The sequence below is a fragment of the Alligator sinensis genome, unplaced genomic scaffold (genome assembly GCF_000455745.1).
Source record: "Alligator sinensis unplaced genomic scaffold, ASM45574v1 scaffold672_1, whole genome shotgun sequence".
In the NCBI taxonomy this organism is placed as follows: Eukaryota; Metazoa; Chordata; order Crocodylia; family Alligatoridae; genus Alligator; species Alligator sinensis.
The window spans coordinates 570,006-585,790 of record NW_005842830.1 but is presented as its reverse complement, the minus strand read 5'-3'; the positions used below and the strand labels follow the sequence as shown (position 1 = coordinate 585,790).

At 42.6% G+C, this 15,785-nt stretch overlaps 1 protein-coding gene across 4 annotated transcripts in view; it reads right to left on the bottom strand.

The window, feature by feature from the left end:
- The window catches only part of ACSS3 (acyl-CoA synthetase short chain family member 3), a 103,299-nt gene extending 87,522 nt beyond the window's left edge, over nt 1-15,777 (bottom strand). For all 4 annotated transcript variants that reach the window (XM_025191549.1, XM_025191550.1, XM_025191551.1 and 1 more), the window contains exons 1-2: nt 14,012-15,777; nt 990-1,134 (exon numbers count right to left, since the gene is read on the bottom strand). In XM_025191549.1, the coding sequence (XP_025047334.1) occupies nt 990-1,052 (63 nt within the window). In that variant the 5' untranslated portion in view covers nt 1,053-1,134; nt 14,012-15,777. The remainder of the gene's footprint in view (nt 1-989; nt 1,135-14,011) is intronic.
- Nucleotides 15,778-15,785: the final 8 nt, after the last annotated feature.

Below are 15,785 nucleotides of genomic sequence, written 5' to 3'. Positions count from 1 at the left end.
AGTGTGAAAGTCAAATCAATAAAAGTGAAGTTTCTATAGCAGGGGCCAGCAACGTTTTTGGGCCCAATGCCAAAACCCCCCACAACCTAGACTCTGAAGAGGCTGGCATGCCAGGAACAGATGGCAGGGCGTCCACAAGGGGCCTGATCCTTGTCTTGGCAGCGCAGCCCTGGCCCCTTCCCTGCCATGCTTCCCAAGGTGCACGTACAGCTGCTGCCAGCAATGAGTCAGGCTGTGGCTCCAGACACCAGTGCAGCCATTTGCAGCCTCGCTGCTGCACCGGACCCCCTGTTCTACAAATATGTGTTTACCTCTTTGAAACCAAAACCCCCAGAGTTGGGCATAATTTAGATTTATCCAATGAGAATTTCACCAGTTACTTGCAGTCGATGTATTTATGAAAGATAAAGGCATGAAAAAGCTCCACTTTCACTGTAATCTAAAGCTGGATGGAAGAGGTATCTATTTTAGGAGTTCCTAATGGTTAAAATGTATATTTATGTTCTTCTGCTAAGGGACAGGTATCTGTTCAAGTTTGTACTTTTATTTCACATGCCTCTTGATAACATTAACAGAACTAATTTTGTTAAGTAGCCAGTTAATTAGAGTGAGTTATTGTTAAAGAACTTTATATGTTCCATCTTTAAAGCAAAATAAAATAACAGATAAAGAGGAGAAAGGAACAGAGAAAAATCCAAGACTTTGAGAAAAATGGGAAAACAGCTATTTTTCTTAAGCAGCTGTTTTCCTTACCTTTATGGAGAAGTGTGAGAAAGATTAAAATCTACAAAGAGTCATTACTTCTGCATGAAAGCCATGAGGTTTAAGTCAGAACATGACATACAAACACAATAAAATGTAGATCTGAATACGCAATAATTTACAGAGGTAGTCTATTCCTAATTCAAATACTCCCATAATCACCAAATGCCATGTAATGCTACATTTCTTATCTCCTTCAGATAATCAGATTCTAACATCAACTGTACCTGTTCAAGAACTTCTTTGAAAGTTATAGCCTCTTTGATATTTGTTACAGGGCTATCATACATGATCGCAATCTGATTTCCTCGTCCATTCTCAACATGACGATCTACAGCATTATAACAAATATTCAGCTCTCCATCTACAAACCTGGAAAAAAAAGGAAGCATCAAATAATGGTCAATTTTTTTCAAACTAGTTAGACTAATTTCAAAGGACTGATAGCACTAAGTGTTTTTAAAGTATGGAATTCAATTCGGAAAGCCCTTTAATAATAGGTCTGTGACAGCCAGAACCAGAGGGATTAATAAGCAATAATGTGTGCTTCTTGGAGGCATTTGGTGTTTTGCCTAAATAGGTAATATTAGTTAATATAAGCTTGTAAGTTTGCAAATGTAACTTGTCTGTCATAAGTTTAATCAAACTGATAAATTAACTGTTCATGGAACCGACTCGGCCCCAGAGGCAAAGCTGTAGCTGTGAGACTAGCTGGCCTAACGGTTTTTTGCTCAGGATTCAGCCTTAGCGATAAAACCTAGATCTAACTGCTAGGCACACCCAAACACATTCCAGGAAGAGGTATCCCAAGAAAGCATATTCAACTGAAGCCTAAAAGGGGTTGGGATTTAGGCGGAGCAATGTCAATTTCAAACCTAAATGTGCTGCATCATAATTTGCTTATTGGATAAACCTGAGTCTGGGTAGTAAACTTTTGTGATGATTTTGACACCTTTCAATCCCATAGGGTAACAGCTATAGGGCAAGATTGTGAGTGGCCCTGAAGTCAACAGATTAGCATAAAACTAGGTATAAAAAACACATGCATCAGGTAACCAGCAGGAAGGAGGGAACAGAACAGTCATTTCTGTTCCACGCCTGGACCCCGGACTCCCGGTGTGAGTAAGGATTGGATCCTGAGCAAGGGCCCTTCCCCGGTAAGCCCTCTGACAGCGTTGATCTTCAGGGACTCCTGACTTCGCTGGAACCACTTGGCGCGCACCTGGCATTGAGGGACTATCGATAAGTTGCCAACCCATGTCTGTCTATTTGTTGCTTTGAACACCCCAGTGTGGCTAATACCCTCACAGTGCCCTGTTGGCCTGTGACAGATTGATCTATCTATCTATCTATCTGTTATTATTATCTGTTATTATTTTACTATTAGCTCTTTTGTATTGCCTTATCTGCTTATCGCATTTATCTTTCTGTTAACTGTTGTGTGTGTGTAAGCTATAATAAATTTGCCTTTATTCCACTCCCAACTTTGCCTCCTCGATCCAAAATTGATACACTCACAGTGCCCAGCTGGCCTGTGACATAGGTCAAAATAATTTCCTCAAAAATGGATAAACAAGAGTATCAGTGAGGTCATAAATGCCTTAGTTTAACTTCATGAAGACTTGGAATCAGCTAAATATAGTTGTGATATGATGTGGCCTCACCAAAAGGAAGGTAAGTCACTTCATCCAATTTTGGAAAGTAAGATTCCCTGGACATAAACAGAATTTGGACAAAAGAACACCTTCAAATCCCAAGCACCAGAGATACACGTCAAGCAGGCATGGTTCAATAATTAGTGAATACTAGACACAGAAACCAAATGAGCAGCAAGACTTTTTTTGATCCCACTGTCACTGTGAACTTATGGACAGGAATGAGAGAAAAGATGTCTTGATGTATCTAAAAAGTTTTCAAATACACACTAACCATTATAACTAAAAATAGTGCTTTGCCTGAAACAGAGTAATTAACAAAGGTTAAAACAAAAAAGGTTTGCCTAGTTTATTCCATACATTTTGGGGCAAAATGTGATACACAATTACTCTGTATTGGCATTGTAATGTACTTTATTTAGAAAGAAAGAACACATTTAGGACTTAAAATATGCTTGTTCATTTCTTAGTATCTACTGTAAGATATGCAAGCATCTGTATTTATATGAAATCAACCAAATGGTTATATAATCTTAAGTATTTGTCTGACATTCATAGTGCATTTGACATTACCCTGCTGTACTCCAATGATTTTAAAAAATTGCTGCAAAGCACAGCATGAGTCATAGTCTTCTCAACAGCCAGATATTTACAGAAAACTGTCATCTTCTAATTAAAACCATTTCGCAAAGTTAAATTTGGTTTTTATTGTAACGTTATATAGAAGAGAATATTCAAACGTAGCATTATCCTTAAGTGTGAAATATAAAAAGAATCACATTAATTTGAAAATTAGCCAGTATCAAAAATGAACTCCAGCAATGGTCTCCGCTTTGTGTGACCTGACTCATGCATGTTCTCTGCCCAACTCTACACATTTACCAATAATACAAAAACCTGTAAGGGATGATAAATTAAGCTGCTGAATAAAGTCATTTAGGAACACTCAGATCCCATAAAAAGACTATGCTGAACTAGGATAACTAACCATAAAACAGAGGGTTTAACGTGGCTCAAAGGAAGGAACAAGAAGTCTGAGGGAATAAAATATAGTGAATCTGGACAGAGACCAGTCCAAAGCTTCATTCAGCTGTCATGTCACAGGTAGAACTGAGATGTAGGGCTGGGGTCAGGTTTCAGGGGCCACAGGGCAACAATACTGGAAGTCCAGAAGCCAAAGCCAAGGGCCATAATACCAAGTGTCAGTTGAAGTCCACGGTGTCATGGATCAAGACAGGTCTGTGACTGAGACCAGGCCAGAAATCAAAAACCAGAGAGTTCAGAACACACAACAGGGGAAGCAGGAACAAGGCACTAGGATCTGAGGCAGTAGGCAAGGCAGGAACAAAGTGCAGGGGTCAAAGGCTGAAGAGAGGCAGGGACAAGGCTGGCGCAGGGCAGAAACTACAGCAAAAGGGGTTGAAGCAGAAGTGAGGCAAGGCAGGAGAGTCCCAAATAGCAGAGCTACAAACACTGTTCTGTTACAAGGCCCCAAGGGAAGTGGGAAGGTTTTTTAGCCCTCCTGTCAAGGGCTTGTGGCTTCTACTGGTTCACCACAGCTCTGGGTCACATTTCCCCATCAGGAACCTCACAGGAAGGCCAGGGCTGGGCTGGGCTGGGCCCAGCAACCAGCCAGCTGCTTGGTAGAGCTGCAGCCCAGGACTCCTCCATGAGCCTAGAAGATCATCTCCCTTCCTTCCTCTCCCCCCGCCCCAGGGGATTCTAGCAATGCACATCATGCTGCACATCCCCAACTCAAGGCATATATCTGCAAGCAGGGGAACCCCAATTGGGTTATCAGCAGGCTTACTGTTATGTAGCATGCTTCCTAGCAGGCTGCCCCCTGTACTGCCTAGCTCTGCTGCTTCTGTCTTTGTCAAATAACAGATTCTTTTTTTTTAACAATTAGCAGGTCCTCTGTAGCACTGTCCTGAAGCCAGGCTAGCTTTTCTGCAAGCTCCCGCTACACTGTTCTACAGACTACCTAGCCCAGGGTGGGGGCAAAGTCTGGACTCCATTTCAAACTCCAAAGTCTGCAGCAGACTCCATTTCCCAGCAGCCCCTGCCCGCGTTGCTGCAGCCAGTTTCCATGGTGGCCCAAAAAGCAGCAGGACCCTGACAGTGCAGTGCCAGTTTCCATGGAGAATGGCACCAGCAATCCATGGATTGGTCTCCATGGAAACCCAGACCCTGCCCTGTCACAATGCCACTGCTACTGGGATCTCCACAGAAATGAGCCACAATGATGCAGAGAGGGGCTTCTGGAAAACGGAGTCCACTACAGTCTTGAACCAATGAGTAGGGTGTTTGAGTGTACTGGTTTCAAGGGTTCTGTTTGAGGCCCTCCTTGGGTTAGCTGCTCCCTACCACATTTTGTGAGCTGCCCCTCTTCTGCACATCTGGTCTCACTCTGGTCCTGCCACAGGAGGCAGTTTTCCCAATGACAATCTGATCCAAAGAACCATGAAACATGAGGATAACATCAAACTAACCAAGGTACCCCCAGGATCAAAAGGCAACTTCCATTTGCTGGGTAGTGGGCCCAGATGCCAGCGGGGAGCCACCCAATGTTTCTACTAGGACAGGAGGGGTCTTAGCCTGAATGGGCACCCCAAGAATCCAAACCATGGTAGAGACCATGAAGTTGTCACCTGCCCCAGAGTCCAGCACAGTCAATTGCAGGAGTAAGGGGTCTTGGGCCCCAGGTATGTACAGGAAGACTGGGATTTGTAACTGGGGAGTTGGCTTCAGGGCAACCCCAGAGGCTGGTAATGGCAAAATGCTGCTTTTCACTGGGAGGGTTCCTACATTACTTTCAGACCTGGAGGCCCCCAGCAGGACCTGGATATTTTGATTCTGGTATGGGTTTCATCAGAGTTTTGTTTAGACAGATGGATAACCCATGGTCAGGGGGGCTGCAATAAAAGCAGAGATTCTTGTTCAGTGAGACTTGTGTAGGGATGACCTACAATAGTTTTCCCAGGTACTGATGTTAATATTATATTTCTTCAGATTGGTCTTCAATATGTCTTTGAATCTCTTATTTTGCCTATGTCTAGAGCACTGACCATCACTAAGTTGGGAGGGCCAGTTGTTAGACATCCTTATGACCCATCCTGTCCAATGGAGCTGGTGCCACATAACATAGCATTGCTGCTGGTGGTGTTTGCTTTAGCCAGAACGCTGGAGTTCATTCTTCTCTCCTTCCAGTTGATACGGAGGATGTTCCAAAGACATCGTTAATGGTAATACTGCAAAGCTTTCAAGTGTTTCTTTTATGTCGTTCAAGTTTCTCACACATACAACAGGGTAGGAATAACAACAGCCTAGTAAATGACAAATTTGGTTTGGTCTTGATGTCACAATCACTGAAAACACTAATTCAGAAACATCCAAAGGCAGCGCTGGCAGATTTTTTAGTGTTAAATATCATTGCCTATGCTTACTTTTGGGGAAAGGTGGATACCCAAAGAAGGCAAACACTCAATATTCTCCAAGGACTGTCCTCCAATTGTAACATGTGGAGGAGCAGCTGGTTGGTGTGGCATGTACATCACAGAAGCAGCCACAAGTGACTCAGAGCTCTTCAAATGAGTGGGCACACATGACATAGCCATCAGCATATTTAAGATCAAGAATAGGGGTGATGGTGGTTATCTTGAATTTGGAATGTAACCATTTGATGTTACAGAGATTCATGTCCATTCAATACCAGATGCTGACCCCTATGAGCAATATGATATGGAATAGCTGCAATATAGATGGAACAGAACGTTGGTCCAATCACACATCACTGCTTGACTCCAGGTCTAATAAAGAAGGGATCTGTTTCCATGCTACTGCTTAGGATGGTCATGTTGTCATGAAGAAGTCTGATAATAATGATGATGATAAATTTTGATGGGCATCCAGGTCTCATCAAGATCTTCCATAGGGCTTTAGTCAGGTCAACAAAGGCCATGTAAAGATGGTGGTGTTGCTCCTGGCACTTCTCCTACAGCTGTATGTTGCCAAAGATCATATCTATTGTACTTCTGATTCGTCCAACGCCACACTGGGGCTTGGGTAGAATCTCCTCAGTGAAGAGAGTGAATCTGTTAAGAAGAATGGGGGCAAGGATCTTCCCAGCTATGGACAAAAGTGCAATACCATGATCATTGCTACAATCTGATCTACCTCCTTTCTTGGATATGGTTACAATTCTGGCATCTCTCAAGTCACTGGAAATCTGTTCATGTTTCCAGATTTTCAGAATAATGGCATGTAGTTGGTGAGAGAGATTTTTTTCCACCATGTTTACAAATTTCAGCTGATACTCCATCACAGCCATATGCTTTGATGTTCTTCATCTGCTTTATGGCTTTCAAGGCCTCTTGATAAGTTGATGGATCTGCAAGATAGTCCTTAATGGGGTGCTGTGGAATGGCTTTAATGATGATGGTACTGACCTTGGCATTAGAATTTCAGTTCAAAAGCTCTTGAAAGTGCTTCTTACACCCTACACTGATGGTGGAACTGTCTTCAAAGAGTACTGTTCCATCCTTGGACCTCAGAGGGACAACTCCATGTGTGCTTGGCCCATAGATAGCTTTGGTTTTGCTGAAAAAACTGCATGTCATTGCTGTTAGCAACTTTTTGACTCTCCATTTGTTTTTTCCATTCTCAAATTTTCCTGTGTTTCAACTTTAAAGTGGCAATAAATGGCTTGCTTGTTTGAAGTTGACATCATTTTGCTTTGAAAGCTCTCTGTTTTCTGTCAATGAGAGTATGAATTTATCTATCATTCTCATCAAATCCATCCTGGTGTTTCTTTTGTGAAGAAACTTAGAGATTTTTCACACACCTCACGGATACTTTTCTTGAGGCTCTCCCAGTTATCAATGGTATCAAGATTATCAAGGAGGTCAGAGCTGCTCACGGAGGCACTGCTGGAGATGATCATTTTATTTTTAACAGGGATTTTCAAATACTTTACACTGAACTTCTTTCTTAGCTGCTTCTTTTGTCTGCATCAGTTTGAGGCAATATGAATGGACATGATGGAATGTATCAAATGATGATCTATCCAACAGTTGTCTACACTGGTCATAGCTCTACTGATATGGACAACACGATGGTTCCACGCATACACTATGATCAATTTGGTGGTCAGTTTGATGCCACTGTTCTGAGCAGGGGTGCATTCATGACATCTTCTATTTGTTGCTTTGATGGAACAGGGAGTTTGTGATGAGATCAAGTTCCAAACATTTGCTCAGAAGGAGAATTCCATTTAAATGGACTTCCCCACTCCTTCCTTTCCAACTGTTCCTTTCCATAGCTCAGACTCCCTGCCCACTCCCACACTGAAATCTCGAAGAAGAATTATCTTATCATCTTTGGGGACAGATAACAGAATTTGGTCAAATTTTAAACAGAATTCTTCCTTGGTTTCCTCATCTGCATCAAAGGTCAGGATGTATGTACTGATGACTGTTGCATTTTGTCTGTTGGTCAGTTGGACTATTCTTATCACGTCATGAGGGTCATGAGCTGCTCTTTTGTTGCCAACTGGACATTCTGGCGTCTAAATAATAATCTTGGTTTTGGTAGCAAAACCCATGTCACGAGCGTGTCTGTCTTGTTTGTCTTTTCCTTTCCAAAAAAAAGTGCTGCCACTACCATGTTCTGTGAGCTCCTCCTCTCCTGCACATCTGGTGCAGCAATGTCAGTAGCAAACCAGTCTTCTGGCCACAAGTGCTGTCCTTCACCCCAGTCAGCTACTATTACAGTTGTCCATCAGTATGTTGGTATTCCAGGTTGCAAACTTGTTTTGGATCACAGATCAAGTGATCCCACTGGGTGCAGTTTTCCAGACAGGTGAAACAAAAAAGACTATATTTAGGGGACCCTTTCTAGCTCCCTCCCTATACAGAGTGAGTAGAACAGATCCTAAATAGGTCTGCTCATGCTTGCAGCTGTTGAATTGTACACCAGTCTCAATTCCAAGTACAAAAAAACCACCACACAATCATTGCTTCTGTGTGTAACTAAGGGCTTCCAAATAGGACTTGCTGATTTGCCAAAATAACTACAGGGAGAAACAGGACCGAAGCCAACACCTTGTATCAGAGTACAGAATCCTACCTCCTCTTACAAAAAAATGGTCACCTGGGACTTGACATTAAAAGGAATACACTCCCAATGATGCTGCAATAAAGGTCAGAAGCAACCTTACTTGTAGCATGTTATAGCTCAGGGGAGAGCAAAATGCAGCCTGCAGGCCGAAGCCTGCCAGGCCATTCTATCTGGCCCGCGGGGCCCCTAACAAATTTAGAAAAATAATATTTATTTGCTCCCGGCTGCCTGTCATGTGGCCCTCGATGGCTTGCCAAAACTCAGTAAGCGGCCCTCCGCCCAAAATATTTGCCCGCCCCTGTCATAGCTGCTAACAGATATCTCAGAATCAGCATGGACCCCTTATGCTAATACTTTGCTAGAAGGAGATGGTCAACCACAGATATAAACGCTGCCTAATTAACCATGTCTAAAATCCTTTTCTAACGAACAGGTGAAAGAAAGGAAAGCCATGACTCTGGGTAGACATCATCCTTAAGTTCAAGACACTAGTAAAATCAATTAACCCTTAAACATTTCACTCTAAATACTGGGAAGACAAGATCAAATATTTTCAAAGGAAAATTCCTTGCAACTAGAAAAAAAAACTCTAGCAAATTTACCTTACTGCCAGTGTCCCCAAATAATTATTCCAGGTTATTTTTTTTATTGTTGTTTTTTTGTGCGTGTGAGAATTTTGTTTTGTTTTGTTTTTATAGTGGAGGGGGAAAATGAAGTTCTTCCACAGATGTAAAAGTTTTGTAGTACCAAAGCTACTTTCTTGAAGCAGCATTTTGAATATCCTACCTACACTTATTTACAGGGTGGATAAAAATCAATGATTTAAAAAATGATCTATTTTCATAGTTGGTAGGGTCGGAAGGGACCTGAGCAGATCACCAAGTCTGACCCCTGCCCTGGGCAGGAAAGAATGCTGGGGTCAAACGACCCCGGCAAGGTGTCTATCTAGCCTCCTTTTAAAGACCCCCAGGGTAGGAGCGAGCACCACTTCCCTTGGAAGTTGGTTCCAGATCGTAGCTGCCCTGACTGTGAAGTAGTGACTCCTGATTTTTATTCAAATCAGCTTTGATTTTAAATAGGATTTTGTTTACTGTTTTCCTTTTTCCAAACAAACTGGCTTAAAATGAAATTTGAATTTAATACATCATAGGCTAGTATAAAATTTAGTATAATCTATTAAAATAATTTAAACAAAATAGTAGGCGAGTCAATGAGCCTCTACTAAAAACTTAGCAGTTAAAGGCTAATTTTCTCCTATATGAAAATGAAGAGAAAAACATCTACCTTTTAAGGTTATCCTTTAAAAATATGGAAAAATATTTCATTTATTAGGGGCTTGACCCTGCAACAGAGGCAGGGTCTATATTACAGGTGATGGAACCTGTCCACTAACTCCAGCAGACACCATCATGCATACTCCTTGATCTGGATTATACATTGAGCCCACCTGGATAGTATAAACTCCTGTTTTATTCTCTCTACCTGAGCTCTGATAGCTCAGCTCTCAAATTACAACTATTTATGATTCTGCACTGATAATGGAGACTTATTCTCCAGCTCATGGAAAAATAAACATCTGCTCAGTAACTACCAACCCCGTTTCTGAGTGGTTCTGGGTATTTCAGTTAAATTGCTTTTCTTGATCCCTTTGCATATATACAAAGATGTAAACATTAACTTCTCAAGTGCTCTATCCATGTACCGAAACTAAGATACTGCAGCACACAAGGCCAGGGGGTTACAACAGCAGAAACCATGAATTGTAAGGTAAGGAGAGAGGGTTCAGGGTTTTTTCAGGGTTTTTTTCTTTTTTTGTGGGGGGGAAGGGTGTGGTGGGTTATGTCACAAGGAGAAGGAGATTTGGTCTGTTGATTTCTTGTATGGAGGAGGGAGAGGGAGCAGAGTAAGTAACAGTGTGCACAACAGAAAGGACTAACGCTGGGCTCAAAGCAGCGTAAGATGAGGAACAACACTTTGTGGATTATAAACTAGTATTGATTTCAGTACCTAGAAACTGTATGAAAAAACTGCCAGGGCTGCAGGTCACAAAAAGGCCCTTTTTGGAAATATTTTCAAGAAATTCCTCTCCCACTGTGCAAATGAGGAACATGTGTCAAATGTAAACAGTGCAACAAGGAGTTGCAAGATTTGGTAGCCTGAATGAAGCAACATCATGAAAAATGCTGATGTGAGTACGTCTGAGCCACCTGGATTAATTGGCTAGGAAATATATTATTTCTGAACCATTCTTATAGATTGCCTGCCATACACTTTAATGCTAGTAAATGATAAATTTATGACAATACTGTTAGTTATTTTGGGTGGTTTACTTACACATTTCAAAATGTTTGTGTTCAAAATCTAATGAATGTGCTAGTCCGTGGTGGTATGTCAGTTATACATTTTTAATATGACCCCTGCTCTTCTGAAGTGACTGTCTCATTTTAAAGAGAATTAGGTAGTAGGAACTTGATCCCAGGTGACTTTCACCAAGGCATGTTAAACATTTTTCCCAGGAAGATCTAAAAATATTTGGCTTAATTCACTAAGCATAATTCATATTTTTAATACTATAACAGTTAATACTAGTGTTTAATAAATTACTTGTAAATGTGCACCATGTTTCAATTTTTAAAAGTTTCTGTATCCAAAACATTAAAAATGTGTTTAATAAGTTTGAAGTGCTGATTTTGGTGTTTAATTAAATTCAAATTGCAAACTAAATGCAGCTTGATATAAACATGAGCAAAAAGTTAATCATCTAGTGCGTTATATATATTTCACCATTTAATAGCTACGGCCCTACCAAAATTGTGATTGCACAATTTTCGCAGAAACCATGATTTTGGACAGGCTCTGTGAAAAAGCGTGGGTTCTGCACTTTTGGCAGGCTCGCTGCAAAAAAAAAAAACCCCAAAAACCAAGCAGACAAACAAACTTTTTGGCAAGCAGAGAAAAGTGTGCAGGAAGCCCTGCAGTCTTGGAACATGGAGGGGAAGGCAGAGTGGGGAAAGAGCAAGGAGGAGGGGGATGAGGTGGGGCTGTTTGCAGGGGCTGAGCAGGAGCCCTGAACCACCCCTGTTCCCTCTGCTTTCCCCCGACTCATGCTCCAAGACTGCAGGGCTTTCTGTGCGCTTTTCTCTGCTTGCCAGTAATGTTTTGTCTTTTTTTTTTTTGGCACTGAGCCTGCCAAAAGTGTGGAGCCCACTACTTGGGGATGGCCCAAAACTACAACTTAATTATCCTGATTAAGCCTGGGGAAGCCATTAATCCACGCTTAATAACACTTGGATTGATGTCTTCCCTGGGCTTAATCAGGGTAATTAACCCACAGTTTCAGGCCATGTGGCAATCTGCAAGAAGAGGAGGCACAAAGGGGCCCCACCATGCTCAGCCCACAAAAATGGCAGCCTGCCCCGGCATCTGCCTGCAAAATCAGTCAGCTGCCTCCTCCAGTTTGGCACCCCCTATTTATAGCACATTAAAATGTAGGATTTCTAACAATCCTAATATGTTAAGCAATATATTTTTAGTACCTAGTTCATGTGCCTAGGAAATGTGTGTGTCAGATCTGCTATAAAAACTGTATTCAGTTGTAAATCAATGTGTGTTAACTGTTATACCAGCCAATGAATATACACTTTTCTTTTTAAAAAAATACAGTGGGAAAGTTGATTTAAATTGGGCTTGTCTGATTTAAATCGTGATTTAAATCAACTTGATTTAAACCAGTCCACCCTTCAGGCTATTCAAAACACCTTACAGAAGTCAAAGATTGCAAGTTTTTTTAACAAAAAACTTGCAGTCTCAAAATACAAAATCAGGTTTATTTGATGAGACCCATTTTCTATAAAACTATGCTGAGGGGCATTAATTCACAGAAAAATAGAGCTGAAAGTGACCTGAAAAGTTGCATTATCCCTATCTAAACTATTCCATACAAGTGTTGTCTCATCTGCTCTTTAAAACTTCCATGGATGGAGACTCCACAACCTCTCTAGGTAACCTGCTTCGATGCATAACACCACATACACACTTACAACATTCTTCCTAGTATTCAGCCTAAATGTCCTTTTTTGTAATTGAAGGCTGTTACTTCTTCTGTCTCCTGCAGCCACATGGAATACTCCATCACCATCCTCTTCTAATCACCTATTAAGTATTTCAAGACTGTTATCAAGTCCCTATTCAGTCTTCTCGTCTTTAGACTAAAGAATCCCAGTTTTTCAATTTCTCATAAACGTTGCCTAGATCTCCTGTCATTTTTTGTTATTGGTCCCTGAACTCTACAGTTCATCCATGTCTTTTTTTAAAACACAATGCCCAAAATGGGACACACTACTCCAGGCAAGACCTCCCCAGTGCTAGTAAAGAGGAAGGTTCACCTCAACTTACAGGCAAGACAACCCAGAATGCTACTGAGTTTTTTGTTGCTGTTGTTGCTGTTGTGTTTTTTTGCAACAAGGGCCCACTGCTAGCTCATATTCAGCTTGTGCTCCACTGTAACCCACAGAACCTTTTATGAAATACCGGAGCCTGGTTAATTAGATCAGTGTATAAAACTAGCATAAATTAGACAGGTGTTGTTGGGTGTCTGCGCAAGCCATTAGCATGAATAATGCAATGTTTACATCCTTGTTTATGATTCAAATTATTAAAGCTCAATTAATGAAAGTTACTTAAGATGCTAACTGATCAAGTGATCGCAGTGTAAATAGTGAGTTTTATCTGAAGCTCCTTCATATAGCCATAAAAAGGAAAGGGTATATGGAGTAAGAAAAAAAGATTTGGGAAGTGGGGCCTGCTCCATGGTTGTTTTGGCTATTTTTTTCCCTGTGTCCCAAATGTAATAAATTATATTGTCATTTACTGTAATTGACTGTTCACCAGTGAATCAGCTGTAGTCTCTCATTGCAAAAATCATTTTTTAAAGTTATTTTGGTGTTCAAATGAGTCAAGCAATGCCAGCTCTTAGGATAATTGCTCTATTATTTTTCTGGAGTAAAAAAACAAAAAGCAAGGGAAAACTGAGGCAAACAACTCGGGTACACAATGCCAGATCAGAATGTTTTTGGCACTATGGATCCTATTTGAAATCTCTTGTGAATCATGTCTGTACTCTAACAATGCTAACAGTGCTGCACACCCTGATTGAGAATCACTGGTTTAGACTGAGGGGTGTTTGGTTGTAGCCATGTTGGCCTAAGGACATAGGCAGGCAATATCTTTTATTAGACCAACTGAGTAGTTGGAAAAAAAGTTTTAGGCAAGCTTTCATGTTAGTCACCCTTCTTCAGGCATAGGGAGTCTCTGCTTGGCTGTCTCTTCTTGAGTTATCACTCAAAGAACCTTGCCTGGCTTAGACTGTTACTTCCTTATAAAAAAAAAAATCACTTCTAATAAGTATAAAAGGACTTCAAAGTAATGACTATTCTTATCACATGTGATTATGTTTTACTTTACTGTATGTTGTTTACCTTCTCTCTAAACAACTGGGTGTTTTATCCACATATCCAATGTTTTATACACCCAGGGGTGAATCCAGGGGGTGTGCACTGGTGCACTGGTCTTGATGTTCCACGATTCGTGCTAGCCTTCACTCTGCAATTCTGTGACCTGTTAGCTGCTTATGGTAATATAGCTCCTATTTCACAGCCATGCAGCCTGTTTGTAACTCATTCCAATGAAGTCATGTTTGTTTTTGCTTCAATCTTCAACTGAATAATACAGCCCTAGGCCCCTAGCATATTAGCAAAGCTTCTAGTTTATTTTTAACTGGAGAAAAGTAGTTTTGGTGTTAATATGTTACGATGTTCCATACCATATGTACCCTCCCCTCATTTCAAACGTCTAGATCTGACGTCACCCCCCGCAACCAAAACAATTCTGTTAACCACTTGGCCTTTAAATTGTAATCAAGTAAGGAAGCAATGGTACCTTGGATTCATAAAATGTCTTTTATCATTGGTGAAAAACATCACCCTTCTTGTGTGTACAACAGCCAAAGGCACTTGTACCTTGGCAATGTCTAGAGGGTGACACAGGTACACACATGCACCCCCTGAGTGTGGCGGTGTAGCCCCTGCAAAAAAGTCACCATTCGCCACCACCCCCACACCAATGAAACCGCCGCTGCATACTCCCGTTCCCAACAGTGCTGCCACCGCCTGCGGGAGCTCGTCATGCCCCCTGGCCTCCAGGGGCACGCAGCGTTCATGCACTTGTACCATGGGCACACAAAGATGGTACTGGGGTAGATACAGGCACACAGGGGCAGATCCAAAGGAAGTGCAGTAGTGTGCCTGCATTCCCACCCCCACCTCCGATTAGGTCTTGGGAGCCTTGAGGGCTTTTTTAAAGTCTCCAAAGCATGTAAAATTCCCCTCCTTCCCCTTCCTGCTCAGAGGCAGCTCCTCTCCCCTTCCCTGTCCTCCCCCACCTGCTGCTACTGATTTTCCCCTGTCCCTCGTGGGGCCAGGGAAGCCTCCCTGCTCCAGCCAGGCTGTGCAAGGATGGGCTCAGCTGAGAGCAATGACAGCAGCAGAAGGGATGGGAAGGGGGGTGCCTCCTTCCCATGCCTGCCCCTGGGGGAACCGGGTGGAGCGGGGGGGATACAGCCTGACTATCTCCACTGCTTCTGCTGCCCCCATCTCAGCTCAGCCCAGTCCTTTTGTAGCCAGGTTCAAATGAACAGAAGCTTCCCTGGCCTGGGACAGTGGCAGCAGCAGTCAGGGGCATAGGTGACATGGGGGGGAGGCCCCCTGAGATCACAGGTGCCCCCCTGACCGCAAGCGCTCTGGCTGGTAGGGGGGCACAGAGAACTAGTGCCCCCCCCGATTGACTTCCGCCACCATGCCACCACCGTGCTCAGCGACCGGCCGCTGGGGGATGCCCCCCCCCCAGTCATGCCCCCCCAAACTCAGGAGGCACCAGTCGCCCCCGGTCAGGGGGGAAGGGGAGGAGGCACAAAGGGGCAAGGGAAGGTGCCAAATTCTTATCTGCTTTGAGGGCTTCAAAAAAGGAAGTCCCCAGAGGCTCCAGCCTAGCCACACTAGAAGGTGGGCTGAGGAGGGGGCGTCCAGCCAGCCCTGCAGGGAGGCTGGCTGCTCCCACACCCCCTTTGCCAAATCCTGGATCCGTCCCTGATAAGACTGAAACTACGATTAAGACTAAACTAAGACTAAGATTAAGACTAAAACACTCACTTTCTCTGTCTCTCTCTCTCTGCCTATACAGCGCAGACTCCCACCC